The sequence below is a fragment of the Phascolarctos cinereus genome, unplaced genomic scaffold, assembly GCF_003287225.1.
Source record: "Phascolarctos cinereus isolate Bilbo 61053 unplaced genomic scaffold, phaCin_HiC Scaffold_726;HRSCAF=1367, whole genome shotgun sequence".
Classification (NCBI taxonomy): domain Eukaryota; kingdom Metazoa; phylum Chordata; class Mammalia; order Diprotodontia; family Phascolarctidae; genus Phascolarctos; species Phascolarctos cinereus.
In genome coordinates, this window is record NW_027556098.1 from 302,092,219 (window position 1) to 302,105,876 (window position 13,658).

The following is a 13,658-nucleotide window of genomic DNA, read 5'->3' on the forward strand; positions in this document are numbered from 1 at the left end:
ATTCCTTCAAGGCTTAGCTGAAATTGTACTTCCTTCATTATTTAGCACAAGCTGAACCTGTTCTTCAGAATAACCCAATTTAAGTGCGAACTCCAGTTTGGCTTGGTATTCTTTCACCACATCAGGGGGTTTCTTCACTTCCTTAGGTATTGTCTGTGTACTTTTTTTCCTAGTCCACCCAACTGCTAGCGCCTCTTCTTCCTCAACTAAAAAATTTACTTTGGTTTTATTTGTATGTTGTTGTCTCATCTGATAGAATGTAATCTACTTGAGAGTAGGGACTGCTTCATTTTTGTCTTCGGTTTCCCAGCACTTGGTACATAGTAAGCTCTTAAGAAATGTTTCTTCAATTGATTAAGGAATAAAAATAGTTAGTCTTTCTGTGTTGGGTATCTAGTAATTGAAACTTTTATGAACTATATTAGAGAAAATGGGAGGTAGTTTTCACTAGCTTAATCCTAAAGCATAATTAATATGGTAACTAAGATTTTTTTTGTTTTGAATATTCTCAATGTCACTCCTAGACAAAATTTTCATGTATGTGAATGACCATCTACTTTTGAGTTATGTCAGTTGATGTTAAACTGCATTTTTATGTGAAATTTCAGATATGTGAAAGTAGTTGCCTAATATCTCAATTTGTTTTTTTTTTCCTAGGAATACAGGGCAGGTTATCTCCAGGAACACAGGAAAAACAGCAAAGTGGAGTCAAGTACATGCAGCAGCTTCATGGGCTTGAAGGATCACTTGGGGCATGACCTAGGCCACCTTTATGTGGAGAGCACTGACACACACATAAGTGCTATTGTACCTTGGTCAATGGTGGAGAAACCAACGATGGATAAAGTTAACTCTAGAAAGGAAGATGCAGAAAAGGTGGTATCTGAAGATATTGGAAGCTCCAGTTGTGATTCGGAAGAAAACACAAATTCTGATAATGATTCAGAACAATTGGGTAGCATTGCAGTAGAGCCATGCTTGTTAACTAAGACTCATAGACAGCTACGTAGGTCTCCCTGTTTAGAGCCTCACATATTCAAATGCAACGAAATCTTGCAAGACTTAAAAACAGAGGAGACACAGATAACGCCTAAGGAAGTGAAGAAGCCCCCTGATGTGGTGAAAGAATACCAAGCCAAACTGGAATTTGCACTTAAGTTGGGTTATTCTGAAGAACAGGTTCAGCTTGTGCTAAATAAACTTGGTACTGATGCTTTAATCAATGATATCTTAGGAGAACTGGTCAAACTTGGAAATAAAAGTGAAACTGATCCAACTGTTAGTACAATTAACAGCAGCATAATTAGAGAAACATCTTCCCTAGAATCTCAGAGATCTGACTCCCCACTTCAGGAGATCATGACAGATGATGGTGAGAATCTGAGACCAGTAGTTATTGACGGCAGCAATGTGGCAATGAGGTATGTAGGAAATCTTTCTTCACTTTTGCCGAAGTGATTTCTTGTTTTGTGGCCCTTATGTAATCATAATTGTTGAAAAATGATTTAAGTTCTCTCTCCATTCCTCTTGATGCAGAATGAACTCATTTATTATTTATTTGAACTCTTTTTCCTTACCTTGCTCCCAACATCAAATATATTCTCAAATTTGTCATTTATTTTTACTTACTTTCCTAGATTGGTGCACATACTTTAAGGATATCAGTTTTAATCACTGATATGCTAGAAATGAAGATTTTGTGAGACTCTGCAACAGTATAGTAGAGTCAATTACCTATTTCTTTATGAGAACTAATAATCATCGGGAAAATCCTAATTCTTGGAAAATAAATTAGCTATTTTTCCTTATGTGAGAAGAAGTTGTAACTATTTTTTTGTTTCCTAATCCATCTTAAGAACTATAGTCAAGGAATAGCATCTTTGGGAACTGGAAAAACTTAATAAGTGCTCGGAAAATTAACTGGGTAAGCCACCAGTGAAAAGGCATTAATATTTTGGTGGCTTAATTTTTGTGAATTATTCTTTGAATTGTTAATTTTAGATGAGTTTGCTCTGCACAGTGAAGTTATCCAAATGTTCCTAGTTAATTGAGAAGTATCATGCAGATGTGAGAATATTTTGTCATCTGGTGTATGTTTTTTTAATTTAGATGGTCAGGAAAAGTTAAGAAATTTCTTGGCCTAAGATTACTGAAGGACAAAAGTTTAGTGGCCAGCGAACTACCAAGTAGCAATTTGAGGAACTCTAAATTAGTCCATGGAAATGCATTTTCACGGTTAGCTATTATTCAGATGCCACTGGCCACCCCAATTCTATATTAACATAGTAGTTACTTAGATTATTGGAAATTCACGTAAAACCATACCTCGTGATGCAGAACCATCTTATATACTATCTATGGCAATCTTTTGATGTAGCAATGGATTTGGATAGTTTTGGTTTAAAAAAAAATAGATGCACAATAATAGGCTTTGCATCCAATAGCATTTTCTCAATTAATTATGAAAGAGAAAAAGCTTTCTCCTCCACCAACTAATAGAGGAAGCTAGCCTAATTTTTAATGTCCAAAAAAGATAGAAAATATGGATTTATTGTTCCCTTCTACCACCAGAAAATATATTTTGTCAGAGCTTCAATACCTCAACGTAACTCTGGGTGTTATGGGAATGTGGGTATTCCTTTCACTGGTATAGATTGCAGTCCATCAATATATTCTCATTCTATGCAGTTCTGTCTAGGATCTTCTCTCATCCATTGAGGCCTTAATTAGCATGTTGCTTGCTTTACATTTTTTTTTTAACAGAAAAGTCCATCTGTTTTCACATGTTCTTGCCACATGACAGGGTACACCTCTACATCCACTCATGCATTTTTTTCAAAGATGTCCTTTATACTATCTCTTTCCTGTAGGTCTTCATTGCAGATGTGCTGAAGATTACCTTCACACACTGCATTGCCTTTTCGGTTGCTTGCCTTTGATTCATTGGAAAAATAGTATTCCAGTATTCATAGCCACGCATCTTTGCTAGAAGAATATTTGAATTTTAAAAAAAAGGGGGTTTTGTGCTGGGAAGCAGCTTAAGATTGTTAAAAACACTGCACAGTTTACCTAATGCAATCTAATCCCTCTCTTCTTCCCATTCAGTTCTGGCCCCAGGTCATTTGTTCATCTGCAATACTTGTCCCATATATATTAACTCAGTTGACTGGCCATTCAACTGCGTGTTGAACATGCGTGTCTGAACAATTGTCATTTTTCATCCATTTACTTTTCCTTCTGTGGATTCTTCTGGTTTTTTCACTAATCATATATCTTACAAAGCCCACTTATGGGCTAAGTCTTGATGTAATCAACACAATATAATCCACTAACATCTGGAGGACCTCACCTTACATAAGGAATCAGTCTTCCATTTTTATCTGGTAATTGATATCACTGATGAAAATACCTTTAGCAAAAAATATCTCTCTCAGGGAATCATAGATGCTTAAAATTCATGAGAGATTCCTTTAAGATTGTATTCTACAGAATCCATCTTTGTTCTGATAGCAGTGAAAACAATGGTAGTCCCTACACCTTTCAGTCAATTGTGCACTTAGCTCTAAAGAGTCATAGGTGAGTCTGTCTGTTCTCTTCCTATATATTCATTAAGGGTATACTCAGAGGTGTAGATAATGTTCATAAAAGTTGAGGAAGTAGATATATGTATCTGTACTTACTGCATTTCTTTCCATTGTCTTTTTGTTCAGAGAATTATCTGAGATCTTCCAATTATTTTGGTATTTTACCCCCTGAGATATTTTGTAAAACAATTCCCAAGTGATTATGTTGCCTTTAGCAGGTTTCCTTGGGGTGTGCTTGTTTTGGTACCAGCACTCTTTCTTTACTTCATCTTTGCACTGGGGCTAAGGTGTTATAGTCTAAATGTGGTAGTTCACTTGTCCCTTTTGATGAAAAAAGAATACCACTGTGGAAACATGGATAAATTTGTTGTCCTATTTCCAAATCTTTTGTAAATGTTCTTGTAATGATGCAACTCAGTTGGGTCTTACACTAAGATTTCTTTAGGTTTGTTTCTGTTACTACTGATTTTTGTTGTTTTATGTGGCAGAACTGCTTACAATCTTTCACCAACTTTCTACATGGAGTTTTGCAAATAAGTTTGTATTTTGAATCAATATTGTTGCCCTTGCCCTCTGCTTGGCAGAAAGATGGAATATTTGTAGTTGTCTCTTATTATGGTGATTACTTTTCATGGGCTAAGCTCCTTTAGAAAATGATGATAAATGAAGTCATATCTTTTTCTTTTCCCTTTTCCCATTATAGGGTCAGCAGCTTATTTGAATAAGTCTTGTTAAAATGTTGCAATATTTGCCTAGTATTCTCATAATTTTTTATTTGATGTTGATTTTGGCCTTTATTCTGATTAATTGATGGTCTGATTTTAGCAAATCTCCTGCATCAATAATTAGTTATTTCTTTTCTTTTGGGATAGTCCATTTCTGTCTTGTGATGCTTTACAGTGTTTGCCATGTCCAGCACCCTCAAGTTCTCTTCTTTGAAGAAAATATTCATGGTATGTAGGCATATGGCATCTGGGTAGTCTATAAGTTTTATGGCCTCTTGGAGTTGTTGGGGTTGGGTTTTTTTTTGTATTTTTTCCAATTACATGTAAAAGCAATTTTTTACTTCAGTTTTTTAAAATTTTGATTCCCAAATTCTCTTGCTCTCTTCCCTTCCCAATCATTGAGAAAGCAGGCAATTTAATACAGATTGTACATGGGCAGTCATGGAAGACATAATTCCATATTAGTCATTTGTGAAAGAAAACACAGACTCCTCCAAACCCCCCCAAATAAGAAAAAATAAAAAAGTTCATCAATCTGCATTTAGACTCATTCAATTCTTTCTATGGAGGTAAATAGCATTTTTCATCATAAATCCTTTGAAAGTGTCTTAGATCATTACATTTCCGAGAATAGCTAAAGTCATTCATAGTTGATCATTGTATACTATTGCTGTTACTCTCTACAGTGTTCTGCCACTTAACTTTGCATCAGCTCATGTAAGTCTTTCCAGTTTTTTCTGAAAGCATCCTGCTTGTCATTTCTTATGGCACATTAGTATTCCATCAGAATCATATATGAGATCTTGTTAAGCTATTCCACAGTTGATGGGCATCCCCTCAATCTCCAATTCTTTGCCACCACAGAAAGAGCTGCTATAAAAAGAAAATATATATATATATATACATATATATATACACACACACATATATGTATATATGTATGTATGTATGTCTTTTTCTTTTTTTATCTCTTTGGGATATAGACCTAGTAGCGGTATTTCTAGGTCAAAGGGTATGCACAATTTTATAATTCTTTGGACATAGTTCCACATTGTTCTCCAGAATGGTTGGATTAGTTCATAACTCCACCAAAAGTGCATTGGTGTCCCAGTTTTCACATCCCCTCCAACATTTGCCATTTTCCTTTTCTGTCAAGTCTGATAGGTATGAAGTAGTACCTCTGAGTAATCTTAATTTGCATTTCTCACATCAATAATGATTTAGAGCATTTTTTCATATGAGGATAGATAGCTTTGATTTCTTCATCTGAAAACTACCTGTTTATAGCCTTTGACCATTTATCAATTGGAGAATGGCTTGTATTCTTACACATTTGAATAAGTTCTCTATATAAAATTGAAAAATGAGGCCTTTATCAGAGATGTAATCGAGTACTATTGTGCTATAAGAAATGATGAGCAAGCAGACTTCAGAAAAACCTGGGCTGATGCTGAGTAAAGTGAGCAGAACCAGGAGAACATTGTACACAGTAACAGCCACATTGTGTGATGAGTGACTTTGATAGACTTAGCTCTTCTCAGCAATACTAGGATCTAAGAGAACTCCAAAAGACTCATGATGGAAAATGTGTCAACATCCAGAAAAAGAACTATGGAGTCTGAATGCAGATTGAAGCGTATTATTTGCTCTTTTTTTTCTTTGTTTTTTTTATTCTCATGGTTTCTCCCATTGGTTCTAATTCTTCTTTACAACATGACTAATGTGAAAATAGTTTCTCTTTCCTGTTTACCTTTTTATGCTTCTCTTGAGTCTTATAGTCGAAAGTCAGATTTTCTATTCCCTTCTCCCTTCTCCCAGTACATCCCTGTTTCTCATCCCTTAATTTTATTTGTGTGGATATCATCCCATCATAGCCAATTCACACCCATGCCCCCTGTCTATGCATACTCCTTCTAACTGCCCCTAATGATGATAAAGATCTTAAGAGTTACAAGTATCGTCTTCCCATGTAGGAATTCTTATTGAATCCTTTATGATTTCTCTTTCATGTTTACCTTTTTATGTTTCTCTTGAGTCTTGAAGTCGAAAGTCACATTTTCTATTCATCTCTGGTTTTTTCATCAGCAATGCTTAAAAGCCCTCTATTTCATTAAATATCTATTTTTTTCCATGAAGTATTAGAATCAGTTTTGCTGGGTAGATGATTCTTGTTTGTCATCCTAACTTCTTTGCTGTCTGGCATATCATATTGCAAGCCCTCCAAGCCTTTAATGTAAAAGCTGCTAAATCTTGTGTTATCTTGACTGTGGCTCCACAATATTTGAATTTTTTCTTTCTGGCTGCTTGAAATATTTCTCCTTGATTTAGGGGCTCTAGAATTCAACTGTAATATTCCTGGGAGTTTTCGTTTTGGGCTGTCTTTCAGGAGGTGGTTGGTGGATTCTTTTGATTTCTGTTTTACCCTCTGGTTCTAGAATATCAGGACAGTTTCCCTTGATAATTTCTTGAAATATGATGTCTAGGTTCTTTTTTGATCACCATTTACCTTCAATAACTAGAGAAGAATAGCATTTTCCTGTAAGAGCCAATACTTTTTTTAAATTTCTTTTTTAATTTTTAGGCAATTGGAGTTAAGTGACTTGCCCAGGGTCACAGAGCTAGTAAGTATCAAGTGTTTGGTCTGAGGCCGGATTTGAAATCAGGTCCTCCTGACTCCAGGGCCAATGCTGTATCCACTGTGCCACCTAGCTACCCCTAAGAGCCAATACTTTTAAAAAAAGTTTTATTTATGCTTTTGTTTTCTTTTGGTGAGGCAATTAGGGTTAAGTGACTTCTTGTCATGTGTATTGTTTTCCTGATTCTGCTTACTTAATTTTGTATCAATTCCTATAAGTCTTTCCATTCTCAATTACCTCAGAATATTTGTTATTTTTAATTTTTTGTTATCCTTTCCATGTCTGCTCCTCAATGACATCCCAGTATATCAAAGTACTCATTGACTATATTTGGAAAGATCTTATCAGATATTGTAGTTTCCTCTACCTCTTCATTCTCTGTAGTAAACATTAATGCTTTTAGTTGCCATTGTCTGAGTAGTGTTCTTTTTGCTTGTATACATTGTGCACAATTAGATGAGTTGGTCAGATACTTCATAAATGATGTTTCCTAATGCTTTAGGATATTTGATAAAACCACCTTCCAACTCCCCCTTTTTTTCTGCTCCGAGGATAACGTGTACTTGTGTACTGTTTTCCATTTAACTATAATTTTCTTCTACCTTTTGTTTGTATTAAAAATATCAGTATTGATGTGATGCAGTTCTCCTAGTAATATGATTATATGTTTGGCAGTTAGAAATTTTCTGTTCTATTTTATTCATCAATATTTCCTTCGATCATATTTGAAAAATTTAGGTTCATATTCCTAACCTGAAAAAGAGCTATAACCATTTTAGGGATTCATAGCAAATATTTCATCCTGCCACCTATGAGACCTGCATAAAATGGCATATTCACTTTAATGCTTATAACACATTGGTTTTTTTGAAGGTTTAAAAATCTTAGTTTTAAATTAATATGACTGAAAAGTAAATAAGGTTGTATGCGTGCCCCATTTTAAAGTCAATCACTTTTTAAAGCTAAATTATAACACTTATTTTGATTTTGAAAAAAAAGGTCAGTAATTATGTCTTTTTAAAAGAAACATATGTATATATGTGCATATATAAATCTATAAATATCTATACACATACATATATACATGCATATACATACACACACAGATATATGCATATACAAAAAGTTTCCTTATATATCCAAAAGCTTGATGTGTGCTTGATGTAAACAGTTCTTTGATTATGTAAGTTAAAAGTTCAAAGATAAAGTAGGTACATCTTTGAAGTGCAACACAATAGGCTTCAACATTTTTAAAGCCTTAAATTTCCTTTATTCAGTAACTTTATTAAAGAGCCCACTTTTTGACTCAGAAATTGTCCAGGGGCAGCTAGGTGGCGCACTGGATAGAGCACCGGCCTTGAAGTCAGGAGGACCTGAGTTGAAATCCAGCCTCAGACCAAACACTTGACACTTGCTAGCTATGTGACCCTGGGCAAGTCACTTAACCCCAATTGCCTAAAAAAACAAACAAACATACAAACAAACAAAAAAAGAATTGTCCATCAGTATAACTAATGGTATAGGCATTAGTACTAATCTTCAGCTTCAGAAAGTATCATTATACCATCCCTCAATATAAATTTAAAGGCTTCTGTTAATATAAATAACACTCTAAAAAAGAAATCAAAATGTCATGAGCTTCATAAGCAAGAGGAATGTAATAGAAATAAACTACCTGACAATAACAATAGTAATAATAGCTAACATTTATATAGTGTTTTAAGGTTTGTGAAGTACTTTATAGCTATCTCATTTTTTCACAATTGGCAGGAAAATAAAGTGCTTGTATATCAATCTTGGACTGATGAAAACTTGAATATAGGAGAAGTGCACAGGAGCACTACAGAGTAAATTCAGCATTTTCTTGACAGTTACTGTTTGCACAATTCTCAGTTCTAGATCTGGATGGCAGAATGAGTTTGGGGGAGGGGGAGCAGCTAGGTGGCACAGTGGATAGAGCACCAGCCTTGGAGTCAGGAGGACCTGAGTTCAAATGCAGCTTCAGACCAAACACTTGACACTTACTAGGTGTGTGACCCTGGGCAAGCCACTTAACCCCAGTTGCCTAAAAATAAATAAGTAAAAAGAATGAGTTTGGGGTTTTTTTCCCCTTCATAACACAATTAAGAAAAAAAAAACTCTTGAAACAGTGCCTTGAGAGAGTAATGATTGCCCTTTTTTTTTAAAGTCAGTTTTCCTAGTTGCAGAGTTAATGGTTGACTATATATATTCCTCGAGGTTCCTAGTGATGGTCTATAATTTTTTTCATTGCCTAAAACCATTTTAAAATCTTTTCTTCCAAGTCTTACTAGACAGTTACGTTCTCCTTATCCCTCACCGTGGTCCTCCTGTCCAAAATGATCCTATAGAGAAATAATTTTCTCGCTATTTAGAATCTTCCAGTTTTCTTGAGCTTACTTTCATTTTTATACTGAAATTGTATTAGTGCTAGTGAGTGACTTTTTAGTATTATTATACATTTCTTTTAAAAATTCACTTTTCAGGGTGAAATATAAAGTATTGGATTTAAATTAAATTTTATTTGTCTTTCTTTGTATTTTTACAAAATAATTATCATTCCTAAATCTGAACTTTTTAGCGTGTTATGTGGATGTAGACCTGAAGAGACTTTGTTGATTTTAAATTCCTCATTTTAATAATTCAAAAGACCACGAGTGTTGTCAAGCGCATTTGCTTTTGTGGGTTAAATTATCATCTCTGTAGAACATTAGTAATATATTACTGATTATTGGACATTTACAGTCAGATGTTCCATAAGTATCTCCAATTCATTACCTTTTCTCCTTCAAACTCAATATCAAGTCCTCCAGCAAACTTCCCTTTTCTCTTGGGGACTACCATTCTTCAAGTTACCCCATGTTGAAACAGAGTCGTTCTGGACTCTTTCTTCTCCATCACCTCCTATAGCTATTCAAGCTGTCTAAACTTTTCCATTGTATTTGCATGAGGTAACTTGTGTCTGTGTTTTCTCTACATTTAATGCAGCTACTTCTTTAGTTCAGACACTCATTTCCATTCCCTTGGACAATTGCAGCAACCCCCAGAATCATACTCACTTGCTCAAGAATTGTCAGTAATTCCCCATTCCCTCTAAGATAAAATAGTAACTCCTCAGCTTAGCATTTAAAGCCCTAAGTGATCTATCTCTGTCTTATATTTCCAGATTTATTTCATATCCATTCCCTTCACATCATCTACATTGCAGACAAACTGGCTTTATTACAGTTCTATCTCCCACCACTGTGTTTTTGTTGGCAGTGCCTGAAATGCACTCACTCATCTCTGCTTTTTTTGTGGAAGCCTGTTCTTTACTCCTCAATGCTGTTTTCTGTCTCAGATTATCATGTGTAGACTTCTTTCTTTACATGTTGTATTCCTAAATAGAATGTAAACTCTTTGAGGTCAGGAATTATTTATTTTTCATTTTTCCTTTGCTCCAAAATTGGTAGCACAGCTCCTTTAAGCATGTAGTAAGCAACCAGTAAATGCTTACTGGATTGTGTTGGTTTCAAAAGTCATTCTTTATGATATTTGTAGTTGGATTTCAGCTGAACTGTCTTAGAATACCATAAGCAACATATCAGTTTGGAGCAGGTATTCCAGTACCTGTGGCAAAATCAAATTGTAAAAAAAAAAAAGAGAGAGAAATATTAGAAACCTTGATACTATTCTCATTAACATATTCCTTCATTTTCTGTAATAGTCTGAGTAAGTATGCCCTTATTGAATTTTTTGCCTGGGTTTCTCAGATTGCTTTTCAATCAGTAATCCTTAACTACCACAGTGAAGTGAATAGGTGATAGTTTTGAAATAGTGCTACCCATTATAGGACAATGACAATGTATAAATGAAAGGAAGGCTTACCTGTACAATTGTATGGCATTTTTTTCTTGGAAGTAGTCGTAACAGAAATATGGCCATTTCAACATAAGATGTGAATGGTCCTATTATCCTTTTTTGAAAATGGTACCAAAATATAAGTCCTATCTTGTGCCCTCAGTCTAATAGGAAATTAATGAACTAAACAGTTTTTATTATAAAATTACCTTTATTCTCCATGTCCTGATGCATGTTAGGACATACAGATAGCATCTTAGTATATAGCATAATTACTCATGTAATTGTCAGAGCTGTTTTCAATCAAAATGAGATAGGATGATAACTGCAGCTGTAGTGGTTTGAGTTAAGATAATTTTGTCTACTTCACTTGTGTCAGAGTGAATTTTTAGTATAATTTGAGGTTGTTGAAAGACAGTAGAATATTCACTAGGCTTGATAGGAATATGTTTACCATTCTTGACACTGTCATTTTGAGGCCAAATTCATAGTCATACATAGTTCAAAATCATCTATAGCAATAATAACTTATAAACCTTAAGGAGCTATGTGAATATCAGCTATTATTATTCTTGAGTGTTTGCTTTGTAAAGTTCATTGTCTCTTTTGACATTAATAATTAAAGGTAAATACTGCAGGTTTTATTATCCCTGTTTCACAAATGAAAAGACCAAATCTCAGGGTGATTTAATAACTTCTCTATGATAAAACACCTAAAGAGGATCAGAGGTGGGATTTGAATTCATATCTTTGCTGACTTGAAGTATAATATCTTTTTCATTATAGGAGGTCAGTCTCTCTTCTCCTTTCTTTCTCTACTTCTCATTCTCTTTGCACCCCCCCCAATCCCTCCAATGAATCAGGTAAGGAAAAAATAATATTCATAATCATCAGCCTTTCATCTTATAGATGATGAAAATGTGGCCCAGGAAGGTAGGTTAACTGTCTATATGATAATAGTCATAGGTAGTAAGTAGCAGGGCTAAGATTCAAACCACAGTTCCTCTAACCCCAAATAGAATTTGACCTAGGGTCCACTCTTTGCATACCATTTGTGGTACCAGTTAGCCTAGATTTTGGTCAAGACCTGTAGGTCATTAGTCACTGCTTACATACATTATTTCAGATCCCTTCTGACTTAAGCTAGTTCTGACAGTAACTACCACCTGTCCCCTCCCATTTCAGTCCATGTAAAGGAGGATCTTGACACTTCATTTTAGTTATTTGCAGTTTACAGTGCCTAATAACTGCATGCTCACCAAATCATGGCTTTTGTTACTGTGCTCTGTTGACAGAGCAGAGTAGAGGGAGAGAGTAATAGTCTTGTATACAGCAGCAAAATCCATTCATTTGTTTACTCCCTAGCCAACAAAGATGGAGAGTGGGGGCTCCAGACAAGGTTTGAAGCAGGCATGGTATCCAGAAAAGCCGCATTTTTAATTCCTCAACATGCTCAACCCTGGATATTTTGAAAGCCTTTGTGGCTTTGATAGGGAGAGGGCAGCATCAGGGCTCTGGGTATCTTAAAAGACCAGCAACAGTGCCTTATGAAGACAGGGGGACCAATAATGAACAGTTTGTCTGCTGTGCAAAAAGGCTTGTGGTACAGTAGATTAACAGTCATCAGGAGAGTTTTGGAATGCAGCTGACTAACCATGTGACCTTCACCATTCTGAAGCCATTTATTCATTTTTAAAAAGGAAGATTATAAAATGTTTTCTGCCAGAATGTTCTTGTTACAATGTATGTGAAAGTTCATTGTGAATTATAAAGCCTTTGTACAAATATGTTAGTAGCATCATTATTATTATTAATATTTTACAGAGCTTCTTCGTGCCTAAAACTATCAGGATTAGTTAGTAGGATTGCAAATCCTAGGTTCATCCTAGTCTCCTCAGCCCAAAATTGCCCATTTTATTTCATCTTGTTATCTACCCATATAATCCACACCTTCCAATCCAACAACCATTTTGTGACATACCAATTCATGTAGGGATGAAGAGATCAATGTTCCTTCCCAAACTCCTACCTTCCTCCTTACTTTCTTTTGTACTGAACTTCTATAGATGTGTAATTTCATCAGAGTGATGACTCCACTGGTATAGTTTGAGACTTGTCTTTACCTTCTCATCATGTGCAATTCTTGTCTATGCCTTCCTGTCCATTTTCCCCATTGTCTACCTTGAGATCTGAGGGCCTTCTGGATCTCTTGACATTGTGTGAATTACCAGTGGAGAACTCAGGTAGTGTCTACTAGTTTCTCTCACACTCACTACCTGACTGATCCACTTTACTTTTTGTTCACAAGTTCCTAGTATTTGAAAATTTTTACCATTCTGAAGGTTCTTTAAGGGATGAAACATTGAATGGAAGCTACTTACTATTTTCTGAATGTAATAAGACATGAAAACTTCCTTGCTTATAATATTTGCAGGAAGAAAATACTAGTGACAGTTAATTTGTAGGAAAGACCATAAATAGAAAGAGAGGGTAATGGTGATGTATACAGCAGAAAAACCCGTTCATTTGTTTACTCCCTGGCCAATGAACTCTGTGTGGGGGCTCCAGACAGATCATTGCTTACATAAATTATTTCAGATCCCTCCTGTGTCATGAATCAGAAAAACCTATATTCAGGGCTTCCTTTGACATTCTAGCTTTGTGACCATGGCAAGTCACCTAACGCCCCAGGCAACTCTGTCTATAAGTTATGGCATTCACATTACTAAATTGCTGAAGATTGGTAGAGGGTATGGAACAAGCATTTATATAGCACCTAGTATGTGCCAGGCACTATGCTAAGCCCTTTCTTTCCCACAGATATCTCATTTGTCACCATTTTACAATTGAGGAAA

At 35.2% G+C, this 13,658-nt stretch overlaps 1 protein-coding gene across 2 annotated transcripts in view; it reads left to right on the plus strand.

Moving 5' to 3' along the window:
* Positions 1-13,658, plus strand: part of ZC3H12C (zinc finger CCCH-type containing 12C) — an 84,686-nt gene that overhangs the window by 55,865 nt on the left and 15,163 nt on the right. For both annotated transcript variants that reach the window (XM_020996150.2, XM_078156845.1), the window contains exon 2: positions 658-1,421. In XM_020996150.2, coding sequence (XP_020851809.2) covers positions 730-1,421 — 692 coding nt within the window. In that variant the 5' untranslated portion in view covers positions 658-729. The remainder of the gene's footprint in view (positions 1-657; positions 1,422-13,658) is intronic.